This window comes from Colias philodice, chromosome 8, assembly GCF_061535455.1.
Source record: "Colias philodice isolate Cphi_HAF_F1 chromosome 8, ilColPhil1 Martin Lab GWU primary, whole genome shotgun sequence".
Classification (NCBI taxonomy): Eukaryota; Metazoa; Arthropoda; class Insecta; order Lepidoptera; family Pieridae; genus Colias; species Colias philodice.
The window spans coordinates 4,261,035-4,273,110 of NC_143093.1; the positions used below are offsets into that span (position 1 = coordinate 4,261,035).

The window sequence follows — 12,076 nt, forward strand, 5'->3', positions numbered from 1 at the left end:
GTATAGATTTAAAAATGTAGAGTACCTGGAAAATGGAAACTAGACTTAAAATGGTCTTGCCAATTAAATAAATTAAAAATATTCAATTCATATTTGGAACAAACCGTTAGATATCAGCGGCTATTTGGGTCAATATCAAACTAATAAGATTGTTTGAATAGGCATTTCAGTTATGTATTGAAATTAAAGTTTTAACTTTTAAGCTTTATTTTTTATAGCATTTTCAATCATTTTATTTATGATGCAAAGTAATATCGTTCAATATTTTTCGTAGAAAGATGAATACAGCTATAACTTTTTAAAGTGAAACTATTATTACATCGTCTCAAACTTTTTGGTCTGTGTAGCGCATGTCGCGTGTATCGCGGCTGCCGAGTAGGTATACCTACTCGGCAGCCGACCGTCACGCGACATGCGCTTCACAAAGCAGTGTTCGGAACCGTTCGAACAGTTTCACTTTTACCGTGGTTTCATAAAACCACACAACATTTTTTTTTAATTAATATCTAACATTAAAATAAAGTATATAATCTACTCAAACATTATAAAACTTCAATATTTGATTGTCTAAACTCTTAGAACTAGAGATGCTTCTATAGTACGGTAACCTCAGACCTCATTTGTATTGACCTTTGAGCTGATATTCATATATTAACGTTCTGGGTCAAACGAAAGTAGATAATAATTACATTTAGTGTACAATGCTAACGGGTTATGACGACTGCCGTCAACATCAAAGATTAAGCAACTCAATAAACTATAAATAGAAAAAATATTATGAACGTACAATATGTACATTTTACATAAGAAAATTTTAATCATTTTACTTTGATTAAACGTACCCGCGTTATATTTAAATTGATTAATTGATTTCACCAAAAATAAATCAATCTTTTTAATCAACACATTTTCCTAGAATATTTTTGTCACAGTAAAATAATAATTTTAGTGCAAAATAAATACAACCAGTGCATAATATTACCGTGCCAGAGCCGATACAGGATCCTAGTAACCTTCAAATATTACTAAATACTAACTGGAATACCATATCTGTTAAATTATTCTAGTTTTACAAGGTCGTATATGTTGATAAAATTTATACAATATATTTATTCGATTACTCATTCAGAAAAGACGTAAAAATGTTGCTGTGGCTCCTTGGGCTGTTTTTAATATTTTGTTTTATTTTATTTTACGTGCGTTTAAATAAATTATATAGTTATTGGAAAGTGCGTGGAGTTGTGTATGAAAAGCCGATACTAATTGCTGGAAGCCTTGGTTTTTTTACGAGAAAGAGTGTTTGGCAGTACTTCTATGATTTAAAGAAGAAACACCCAGATGATTACGTTGGAGTATTTTTGGGTATTCAACCAGCTCTAGTAGTACAATCGCCTGAACTTGCGAGGAAAGTGCTATCTGATTCTGATTGTTTTCAAGATCGGTTTTCTTACTCTGGAACCGATTCGGATCCCGTCGGCTCCCTTAATCTATTTGTAGTGAAGGTAAGGTTTATTAAACCTTTTGGGTACTAGGTACTGAGATGTGATTACCATAAATAATGTTAAATATTTTTTGTACTACTACAGTTTATGTATTACAAAATTTATTGTAGTCTTATAAAATGCAATGCGAGTTACTAACTTAGCATCATTGTATTTATTTCCTAATTATATTGCTTAAGTAGATTTATTAATATCGTAGTGATTTGTTTTATGGAATCATAAGCAAATGTATGTAATTCTAATTTCATATTGTTATTGATTAGGGATCATTAAGAAAGGAAATGCAACAAGCCCTTTCACCAATATTCACAACACTACGCTTGAAGAAATTAACAGATTTATTGAACATAAATTCACGAGAATTGACGGAGAAGATTGAAAGAGATTTTGTTAAGAAGCAAGAGCATGTGAATCTAAAGGTAAGCTAGATAATTTCAACTTGGTTTCTTTTTTATATTGTTACATTTCTTTTTTTTATGACTCAAAAACAAAATATTTAAATAAACAGTGATGAATTAATTGTGTATTTTTAATAGTCTGTTTTATTTTAGGAACTTATGGCAATGTACATATCGGATACATTAGCTTTTAGTGTTTTTGGAATAAAAGTGGGAACCTTAAACGATGATCAATCCCCACTATGGTATATAACAAAACACATGGCCAAGTGTACTTTTATGAGGGGCTTGGAAATACTTACGGTATTCTTTATACCCGCTTTGGCGGAAATCTTAAGGTGAGCATTTTATTAAAAAAATGAAAGGATTTTAATAATCAGATAAAAATATCAGTTACTTTCTTGCACTTGTAAGAGTAGATACTATTATGATAGATTGTGACGCACAAATGCATAAATTTACTGCAACTGAAAACAATACTTATTTCTTACATAGTATTAGATTTATTGTTTGTCGTGCACAACAGAGCGTCATAAACATACATTAAATTATATAACAAAATTTAATTGAATAATTTCTTGTCTAGAATGAAATTCTTCTCCGCTCCTGCTACCGACTTTTTGAAAAAGATGTTTAGAAGCGTTATTAATGAGCGTGAAGAAAGAGGAGAGAAGAATGATACGGATTTAGTGGGACACTTCCTCAAAATAAAAGAGAATTTTACAAGCGGCGCTGATGCTGGTAAACATTTTTTTTTAAAACAAATTTTTATAATCTTAATCTCAAATTCAATGATAAATATCTATGGCTGTTTCTAGCAGAATGTATACAATTTCATTATATGTATTAATTTTGACCCAACTTTTAATAATAAAAAAAATATTTTAAAGCATAAAGAGTACAATGTAAAAACTTTTGTATTGTTAACACTCCATTATTGTTTACAGATCGAGGTGTAAATTTAATGGTAGCTCAGGCCGCAGCATTTATTATGGCATCGATTGAAACATCTACTTCAACACTTACTTATTGTTTTTCTGAATTGGCGTATCACCAAGAAGAACAGGTATAATATGAATTTGTTTTAAGAACCTACCTATTAATTATAAACAAAATAACTGATTCAAATTATAAATATCATAATTATTGATTAAGTACTCTAATCTAATTTAAAGCGTTAGATACGAGTTCAAATGTTTTCTAACATCTAGAGTGTAGTTAATATCTTAAGTTTCTATCAAGACAGACAATTCTCGGCAAAATATTAATCCTCTCATTTTGTATTCAAGGAAACACTTTACAAGGAAATTGACAACGCTCTTCGTCAAACTGGAAAACAAGTTCTAGACTATAACGATTTAGTCGAAATGAAATACCTTACTGCTACAATTAATGGTACGAAAAGTTTATAAGGCTTCCAAATATGAAGAAAATAATTAAGTACAAAGACTTTTCTTATTATCTATAATATATTGTTTTAATTCCAGAAACATTACGTAAATACGTGCCATTACAACATTTAGATAGAGTGGCCGTAAGAGACTATAAATTGACTGATAACGTCATCGTTGAAAAGGGTATTCCTATATACGTGAATTTAGTTGCTCTTCATCATGATGAAAGATTCTTCCCAGAGCCAGAAAAGTGGCGCCCAGAACGATTCCTTGACATGGCTGACTTTGATACTCTTAATTATACCTTTTTACCATTTGGAGAAGGACACCGGTCTTGTATAGGTTTGGATTTTTTTGTCAGATTATTTTGAAATACAATTTCTTCTGTTTCTCTTTTATTTAATCTCACAATATATTGTGAATATAATAGATTTGGCTCTTATAAGAACTCTTCAAAAGCTTTTAAGTATGCTTTAAAATATTATTTCATTAATAATTTAAATATCTTTTAGGTAAACGTTACGGCATGTTGCAGCTTCGAACGGCCATAGCTCATGTGGTGCATAAATTTAGAATAGAGCCAGCAATGCCGTATATTTTAGAAAGTGATCCCTACAGTATTGTATTATCGCCCAGTAATGGAGGAAGTGTCAAGTTTGTCGCAAGATAAACATAGTTAGATAATAAACAGTTTTAGCAAATTGATCGGCAGTTTATGAAAGCGATGTTCACAAATTGTAAGGAACCTATATGATATGTGAATAAGACTACCTGTTAAATAACTTTAATATTATAATTTTATATTAATGAATATATTTTATTGAGAAATTATGGTACTGCTATTATTATTTTGTAGATTCAAATAAAAACAAAATTATTAATCGAAGAGACAAAATACTGTTTAATATTACTCATATCGTACATCATTTTCTTCAATTACACGCATAGTATTATTAGGTTAAATTATTATTTATAAAGTACGCTATAATTTAAATTTTAGTAAATAATATTTCTGATCGATCCGTTATTATACTCTTGGCTTCTGGAAAATATTCTAATATGTTGATCCAAGAATCCAAAGATAGTGTCAATATTCCAACCTAAAAGTATGATATTATAATTAAATAAATAATTATGTGAATGATAAGATTGTGCCTGGGCGTTCTATGAATCAATTTATCTGAGAACGAACTACTTGAACGGAGTTATACACTCCGAAGCGAAGTTAGTAATACCCTACTTCTGAGAATTTTTCCACTGATATACCTTTTAAACAAATATTTTATTTCACCTCTTTAGTAGTTTAGGCTATACAACGACGTCATGGGGTATGTTATAGAATCATGACAACCTGGGTTCGATTCCCACAAAAAGGTGTCACGGACTCGCGAAACGCCTAAGTATTATAATTAGACTAATTAAAATTGTTCCTACAGAAAATCAATAAAAAAGCAGATGTGCAATACATCACTGAAGTCCCACAATTCCAACGGTTACAGAAAATTGTAAAATTATTAAATAAATCAGATACTTACAGCTTACTTATGTAAAAAGATTACTTCTACGTTATTATATATTTTTACTCACTCTTGTATCAGCTCGATAAGAGAAACAGTGGCATATGCCCCTGTTCAAGCCCTGCATGATCCCAAACACATCGCCGGGCACCAGAACCTCGTGCGTTGTTTCGGTAAAGTCTGCTCTAACTGATAGCACTGATACAGTGCCACTCGCCACCCAGTGCATTCTAGCCTCACTATCTCCAGCGACGACTATGTAGTTTCCTATGAATATAAATTACAGTGTTTTTTTTAAGATAAATATGTTTTAAAAAAGGAGGTAGAGGAGGAGGTAGGAGGCAGTCGTTTTTCATGTAATAATTTGTTTTAGTAAATTATATAGGAGGGTCAACAATCCACACCGACCGATCTGCTTCGTGTAGCAAATAATTGGCGAGGCTGTTTCTTTAATTTACTGAATGAGCTAGATATAATTGTTTTAACAATAACCAAGAGGCTCACCAGGAAAATAAACTTTATAGTCCAAGGCGACAGTTAACTGTCGGAGAAAGGGTTCCCCGGTGTCGGCGAATACATAACAATTCCGCAAATGCTGACCGAACATTGCTGACATCAGGTCACATCGCAACACATACGGTGTTTTGGACAATAGTACTGGTAACTGATGAAAATATTAATGTTAATTTTTAGAGTTATTTTTAAAGAAATTTATAAAAAATTACCTTTATAATACCTAATGAAATTATTTACCTGCCTCCCGCGCTCGGTCACCCAAAGTTGGCGTACGTATGTCCAAAACTTTTTTGTCTGGTATTCTTGTAAATAAAAATATTTTATTGATTTCTAATCTTAATCAATTAGTAGATGAAAATATTAAAATTACTGTAAGTATATCACATATTATTTAAATCAAATCAATCCGTACAATATCATACAAATCGTGAATTTTAGTATGTACTGATTAAATTTAATTCAGTGTTAAAATTAACCAAACCGCAAATCACAACGTATCTCCTAAATGGGGCATGTTCAGTAAATAAATTATTATTTGTTTGTTTATAAAGTATCTAAGTATTCATCTTTTTTATTAAATTTGCAAAATAATTTAACAATTAACTCCCTACTGAACTTAATTTTAATACATTTATTAAGTACTAGCGGTCCGCCCCGGCTTCGCCCGTGGTACATATTTACGTTTTCTCTACATAAGAACCATCCTCGTACTTCAAGGAATATACTTAATAAAAAAAGAATTATCGAAATCGGTTCAGCCGTTCTCAAGTTATGCGCTTACCAACACATTTTGGGATTCATTTTTATATTATAGATATAAAACATAACATCCAAATCAACGTACTCGACAATCCTTGATTCTTCAAATAGTCAATAAGTTCCGTGGTCGCCATCTCATAGTTATTCAACGCATATTTAGACGAATAAGCAATTTGTATCGCCGTAGCAACGACGATTGCCGCTAAAATTTTACCACAGATAAGGCAAATGGCTAAAATGATCATCGAAATAGCTTCGCCCACTACGAACTCGTCGCCTCCAGTTGAAGTTAGTTCGGAAACTACTATATAGAAAGAGGTGGTGTAATCCCACCGCCTCTGTGGAGTGTCCCTGTAGGTAATTTAACTTTGAAAGAAACTTCAAATCAATGTTATTTCACTGGACTCTTATGTAAAAATAAAAAAGTGAATCTTTTGCATACAGAAAGCATTTTAATAAGTTAGAAGAACTCTTTATCAAGTAAAATACAAAAGAAATATAATTCATAAAATTAAGATATTTTTTTTTTTTACATTTTTAACTCATCATACCCTATTAAAACAGGTCTGACGGATTAATTTTGAGTGTTAAAAGAATAAAGTAATAAAAACTTTTTTCTTGGTATACATTTTCCTTATTCATCACTCTTATAATAAAACTTGGAGACTTTCCTTATTAAGAACTTAGAATAACGAAATATTTTAGTAGTATGATTATTTTTACTTGTTCGGGAAAGTTTAATGATTTATTTACTTACTCATCGAGTAGATGCATTTTGAGGGTTCGTATTATACTGATCGGTGATATGGCCATAAGTGATAGCAACCAAATACAAGTTAAAGTATGGATTAATAGAGCTACAATGAATACCGTCATCGCTGTCTGTAAAATTAAGAAAATGTCTCAATTAAAACTATTAATAATTAATATCATTGATTTATATTATCAAATCTACCAATTTATTTGATAAATGTTACATAATCTTTATTTGTACAACACACTGTATATTTATAAATTATATATATTGTATTTGTATCATACAAAATACGAAATTCCTTTACCGCGACATTCGCTACAGATTCCCAAACCAAATTAACTAGCAGTTCTAACGAGTAGCCGTGGGCGTAAAAAGTTTAGTTGAAAACATTATTATAAAGTTACCTGCAGAGTAGTGAGATTGTTCGTTAGTTCCGCTGACGTCTTGCGATAGAACTCCACCAGGTATTTGAGTCGAAACAGTTTGTTGACACGGAAGTAATGCATTGCGAACACTGGGTGCCTTCACACATAAAAGAAAATCATACTAATACATATTATGCATGCGAAAGTTTGTGAGTATGTTTGTTACTCTCTCACGGAAATACTACTAAACCGAATACAATGAAATTGGACACACACACACCCTCTATGGTAACTTGGACTAACATAAAACGCGGGCGAATCCGCAGGTGGAAAAAGCTAGTTAAACAAAAAAATCAAAGTAGAAAATTGTTACATCGAACATAGACTTGAAAAGTCAATCAGGAAAATCGAAGCTCGATGCAGACCGCAAAATCTTTGGGATTTCAAAAAAACCCGTATTTTGTTTCGCTTCGGTCACCAAGCAATTGCAAACGTGGAAAGAGTGTCCTTTATCCGTTGCTAGTTGGGAATACTGTTTTGTTTCCACTGAAATTCCAATGAAATTTCTCCAAAGAAAAAATTTCTCAATGTTTGAAAAGTCACATGTTAGTCTAATACTCTCTTAAGTTGAAGTTGCTTACCATAAATAGATTTCCGAACACAATAAATTAAAGCCATGTAAAAAATTGGCACGACTCACGGAAAACAGAAGCCAAACAATTCGAGCGGCAAGTTAGCGAGCAGATCGCTCCAAAGCCACAATTTATGTTTGTAATATCGCTTTCGGCATTTAACCGAATTCATTACCAGCTCGCCATGTCTGTTCACATACCCCTGTGATGGAGTGCCTAGCGTTATTCATTTACATTTGAAAATGCTTTTTTTATTATTTTTTTTATCAGTTGATTGCTTGAGAAGAGTGTAAATACTTTTTTCGGAATTAATAAGAACGGAATATAAACACCCTAGAACTATTTTATATAAAAAGTGCTCATTTTCCTTGAAGAAAACTTATGTACATAATTTTATAAACCTTTAGTACGTTACCTGAATTGTACATTACCTGATGCATGCTTAAATATATCTTCAAAAAGAAAAATACATCGCATACAGATTGTAACCAAAATATAATGTTACAATCGTTCAATGTAGTTACTTCGTATAAAGTCAAGATGTAGTTGCACGTTACCATGATACTAGTCAAATATCCAAATCCCTGAAACAAATTTTAGTAACGAATTACTAATATCTATTTAGAGCAAGTTCCCAGAAAGAACCTGTGTGGTTTGGTCTATTCTTATAATAGGACTTGTCCAAACCATACATGATAATAATAGACTAAACATTATTGAAGACGTTTCCTCATAGAAACTAGCTGACCCGGCAAATTTTGGTTTTCCACTTAGGGATATAAATAGGAACATTTCGTTGTACAACCTATTGAATATGTATATTCAATAGGTTGTAAACAAAAAATTTTAAGAGTAGGTCTGGTTGCGTCGGGAGAATAAAGATGACAAACACATAAAAGTGACCATGAGATACAAAAAAAAGAAGTGACCACAAGTAGGGATAGTAGATAGTAACATTGAAATATGAGCAAAGGTTAATAGATATATGTCTAAAGAAATAATAACAATCGTAACCTGAAATAGCCTAGAGCCTGGTTTTAACAAATTATTGACATCCATGTAACTCTGGTAAGTCAGCACGCTAGCCGCAGACTTGGCCTGGCTCACATTACTCGTAGATTGAGAACTACGTACTGATGTGGGACCAGCTGTTATAGGAGATTTACAAGCCATGATTGAGAAATGTGTAACGTTATAAAACTCTCTTTTGTCTTGAATCGAATTGAAATTTGCTACAAGCCAATGTTTCTAAAAATATAAATGGATAGGCACATAAGTAATACACGTAAAAAAGTGTTTATTATCTCGCAAAAAAAATAATGTTTTTACGAGATAATAACTGTATTATAGATTATAATACAATCATACAAGGGAAGAGAATAAATACTAATGAATGAACTTATGAAAATCAACCTGAAATTGAAATTGATAGATAAGAGTTAATAACATACCAAAGTCAAATCTACTAGATCCGCTTCTGGAATCAAAGCCTGTTCCTTGTGATGCATTGTCAAAATCAGAACCTTCTGGAAATATTACATTAAACTGAATGCAATAAAATGAATGAAACGACATGTTTAAAAGTCACGCTAGTCAGTCAGTCAGTCAAAAATTATACATTTGATAATATCTACGATTACAATTTTAATCCAGATGGAAACATGACTACAGCATTAAATTTGGTCTAGTCTTGATGCGGCATATACTTTAAATCAGGTTCTTTTAGAAATACTTTTATCGGGAATAAAAAGTTCGGAAACTAATCAACATCGGATGAATGATGATGAAACTTTTGCTTCGATACTTTTTTGCAATTTTTGATATGCCTATTAAACTTTCCAGAAGATATTTTAAAACAAGTTACAGAACATAACTGAAGTTATTTAAAAGAACTTATTTTTATTTACCAGACGATTCATCATCTTCATTGTCCATGGAAATGGGTAATATATAATCTTTGGAAACTTCAAACGCCTTTTGTAAAGGTGCTTGTATTTTGGGATAATATTTCACTAAGTTGAAGAACGTCTGCGAGGGTATTACGAGCAAATCTAGACTTCTACTTGCGTAAATAGCCACTTCAGAACTAGACATCGGTTGCTATGAAAACAGGGAGAAAGCTAAATTTATAAAACTATAAATAGAGTTGAAATGCTTTCTTTGAAATAACTTATAGTGAGATACCCTTAAGTTTTGTATAAGATGTTACAGAATTAAAAATTTAAAATTATTTGAAAATAAAAATATTGTAGTTGAAATAGTAATATTAGTAGAAAGAGTCTTAACATTTACTACATATAATTTTAAAACTTCTAGCTATAAGTAAATTGTTCATATTTAAATGAAAATAAATTTAAGGATACACGATAAAAGCACACAAAATAAGTACAAAATTAGAGCTTATAAAACCGTACAAATTATTAATGAACTCACTCCAGTGAAATTGCCAAACATGCCACCGGTTCCCATACACGTAATCATTTCATTATACGAGCTCAATACATCAACCTAAAAGAAAGATTAATACAGCAATTTATTTTGCAGGAAATAAACGAAACAAATTACACCAATTACATTGAAATGTAGATACAACTTTTTCAAAGCACCAAACAGCATTTTTATCTGTTTTGGACGTTACGTAAGATATTACGTTGTTTACTAAAATTCTAATATTTGTGTTGTTACTTTATAATCGCAAAGTTTAAAGAAGAATTTGTCAGAAGTCACGAGAATTCTACGAATTTCTAGCAAATTATTATCATCCATAGTTTATGTTATTTTACAAAACACGTAAAAGGAAACCTGCCTTACAGAGACATTTTATAAAATTTTACCTTTCCCCTGTAAATGATATAAATGTTCGTCTGTATATCTTTACACTGCACCACGGTATCGCCCTTCAGGAAGTACATTTCGTGGAGATGCTGCGTAATGACTCTGATAAAGGAACGCTCCACTTTACCGAACAGCGGCACCTCCCGGAGCGCTTTCTCGTACATGAACACTAGAGTGTCTTCCATCAACGCTGAGTTTAGACCGCGACAGATTTCCTAAAAATCGTTTATTCTTTGTGGATGGTATAAATTGATGTTATTCTTTGTAACGTATAATATGTGCCTATCTTTTATTTTATAGGAAAATTATTGGATGTTACAAGTTATTGCTTTATTACCCGACTGACAAAGGAGGGTTGTGTTTTTGGAGTTTAAGTATATATTTTCTTTGATAGACCATACAACCACAAGCGCTGCACGGTTATTGAACTATTAGGTGTCGATGTAATCATCAAAATTGTGGTAGTGAGCTTATAGGCTACATAAATTTGCAGTCTCGTTTTTTCTTTTCGTTATAATAAATCTTGTTTATAATATATTTCGTGATAATTTTCAGTTAACTCAATTTTAGTCACAGGTGTTATTGGCAAATTTTACTGCCAATACATACGAAAATAAGAAAAGGTTTCGCACAGCGTAATTAACGTCATTTGTTATGTAACCTCTGCGTGTGGCCTTTGGAGAAATATATGAAAAAGTCAATTGCGACCGACCTTTTTGCTTGTGGTAATAATTTGTTCTTATTTATAGGGCGTTAAGAGAAATTGTGATATAATTATATGGACCTAGGTCTAAATATATTCTAATAATAGGTTTAAATATATTCCTGGATATAGAAGGTAATATATTTATTCGTACTTAAGCTGTATGACAAGGCATGTCAATACAAAAATACAATACGTACATACAATTACAACATAAAAAACTTGTGAATAACAGCGGTATTGATATTTCATGCCAAATTTAGGCAGGAACATAAATTTACAAAAAAATATACCGTCAGCAAAACAATACAAAAGAAATACAAATCCCGACCTGTGGATTGCTCCCGTGCGTCCTCTTCCATACATATTCGAAATACTTCAACGTTTTCACAGTCAGTATGGGATCCACATTCTCTTGATACAAAAAGTTCTCCAAATCCCTCGTATTTTCCTAAAAGCAACGAGAACTGAGCTCATTAAAAGTAACTATAATTATTGTTGTACCGGCGTAACGTTTTTAATGACGAAAGTTTCGTTGCCTATATTTTTTATCTTGCCATGCTGGAGAATATTAAAACTTAATAATGTTTTGCAAAGTTAAATTGTATCGGTTGGTTATTTCGTGGCAAAGGTCGTTAATAGTTTAATGTGATTATTAAGGTTTTACAACTTAATGCGTTATTTTTTTCAGTTATTTA

The 12,076-nt window shown here is 31.5% G+C and overlaps 2 protein-coding genes across 2 annotated transcripts in view; one reads left to right on the plus strand and one right to left on the minus strand.

The window, feature by feature from the left end:
• The first annotated feature begins 1,103 nt into the window (after positions 1–1,103).
• Positions 1,104–4,390, plus strand: LOC149486452 (cytochrome P450 6j1-like). Its single transcript, XM_089698098.1, has 8 exons — positions 1,104–1,502; positions 1,766–1,921; positions 2,054–2,238; positions 2,487–2,641; positions 2,848–2,966; positions 3,190–3,295; positions 3,388–3,636; positions 3,807–4,390. The coding sequence occupies exons 1-8, from the start codon at positions 1,143–1,145 to the stop codon at positions 3,962–3,964; spliced, it is 1,488 nt and encodes a 495-aa protein (XP_089554224.1). The 5' UTR covers positions 1,104–1,142; the 3' UTR covers positions 3,965–4,390.
• Positions 4,283–12,076, minus strand: part of LOC149486453 (uncharacterized) — a 32,081-nt gene continuing 24,287 nt past the window's right edge. Inside the window, exons 32-46 of the mRNA XM_089698096.1 lie at positions 11,710–11,829; positions 10,675–10,890; positions 10,274–10,348; positions 9,748–9,940; positions 9,292–9,366; positions 8,855–8,988; positions 8,272–8,424; positions 7,909–8,042; positions 7,248–7,365; positions 6,844–6,968; positions 6,172–6,437; positions 5,565–5,629; positions 5,316–5,475; positions 4,882–5,078; positions 4,283–4,394 (exon numbers count right to left, since the gene is read on the minus strand). Coding sequence (XP_089554222.1) covers positions 4,284–4,394; positions 4,882–5,078; positions 5,316–5,475; positions 5,565–5,629; positions 6,172–6,437; positions 6,844–6,968; positions 7,248–7,365; positions 7,909–8,042; positions 8,272–8,424; positions 8,855–8,988; positions 9,292–9,366; positions 9,748–9,940; positions 10,274–10,348; positions 10,675–10,890; positions 11,710–11,829 — 2,142 coding nt within the window. The 3' untranslated portion in view covers position 4,283. The remainder of the gene's footprint in view (positions 4,395–4,881; positions 5,079–5,315; positions 5,476–5,564; positions 5,630–6,171; positions 6,438–6,843; positions 6,969–7,247; positions 7,366–7,908; positions 8,043–8,271; positions 8,425–8,854; positions 8,989–9,291; positions 9,367–9,747; positions 9,941–10,273; positions 10,349–10,674; positions 10,891–11,709; positions 11,830–12,076) is intronic.

Coding starts and splice junctions, on each gene's coding strand:
- LOC149486452 (XM_089698098.1), top strand. CDS start 1,143: ATGTTGCTGTGGCTCCTTGGGCTGTTTTTAATATTTTGTTTTATTTTA. Junction 2,642..2,847: donor TACAAGCGGCGCTGATGCTG/GTAAACATTTTT, acceptor TATTGTTTACAG/ATCGAGGTGTAAATTTAATG. Junction 2,967..3,189: donor CGTATCACCAAGAAGAACAG/GTATAATATGAA, acceptor TTTGTATTCAAG/GAAACACTTTACAAGGAAAT.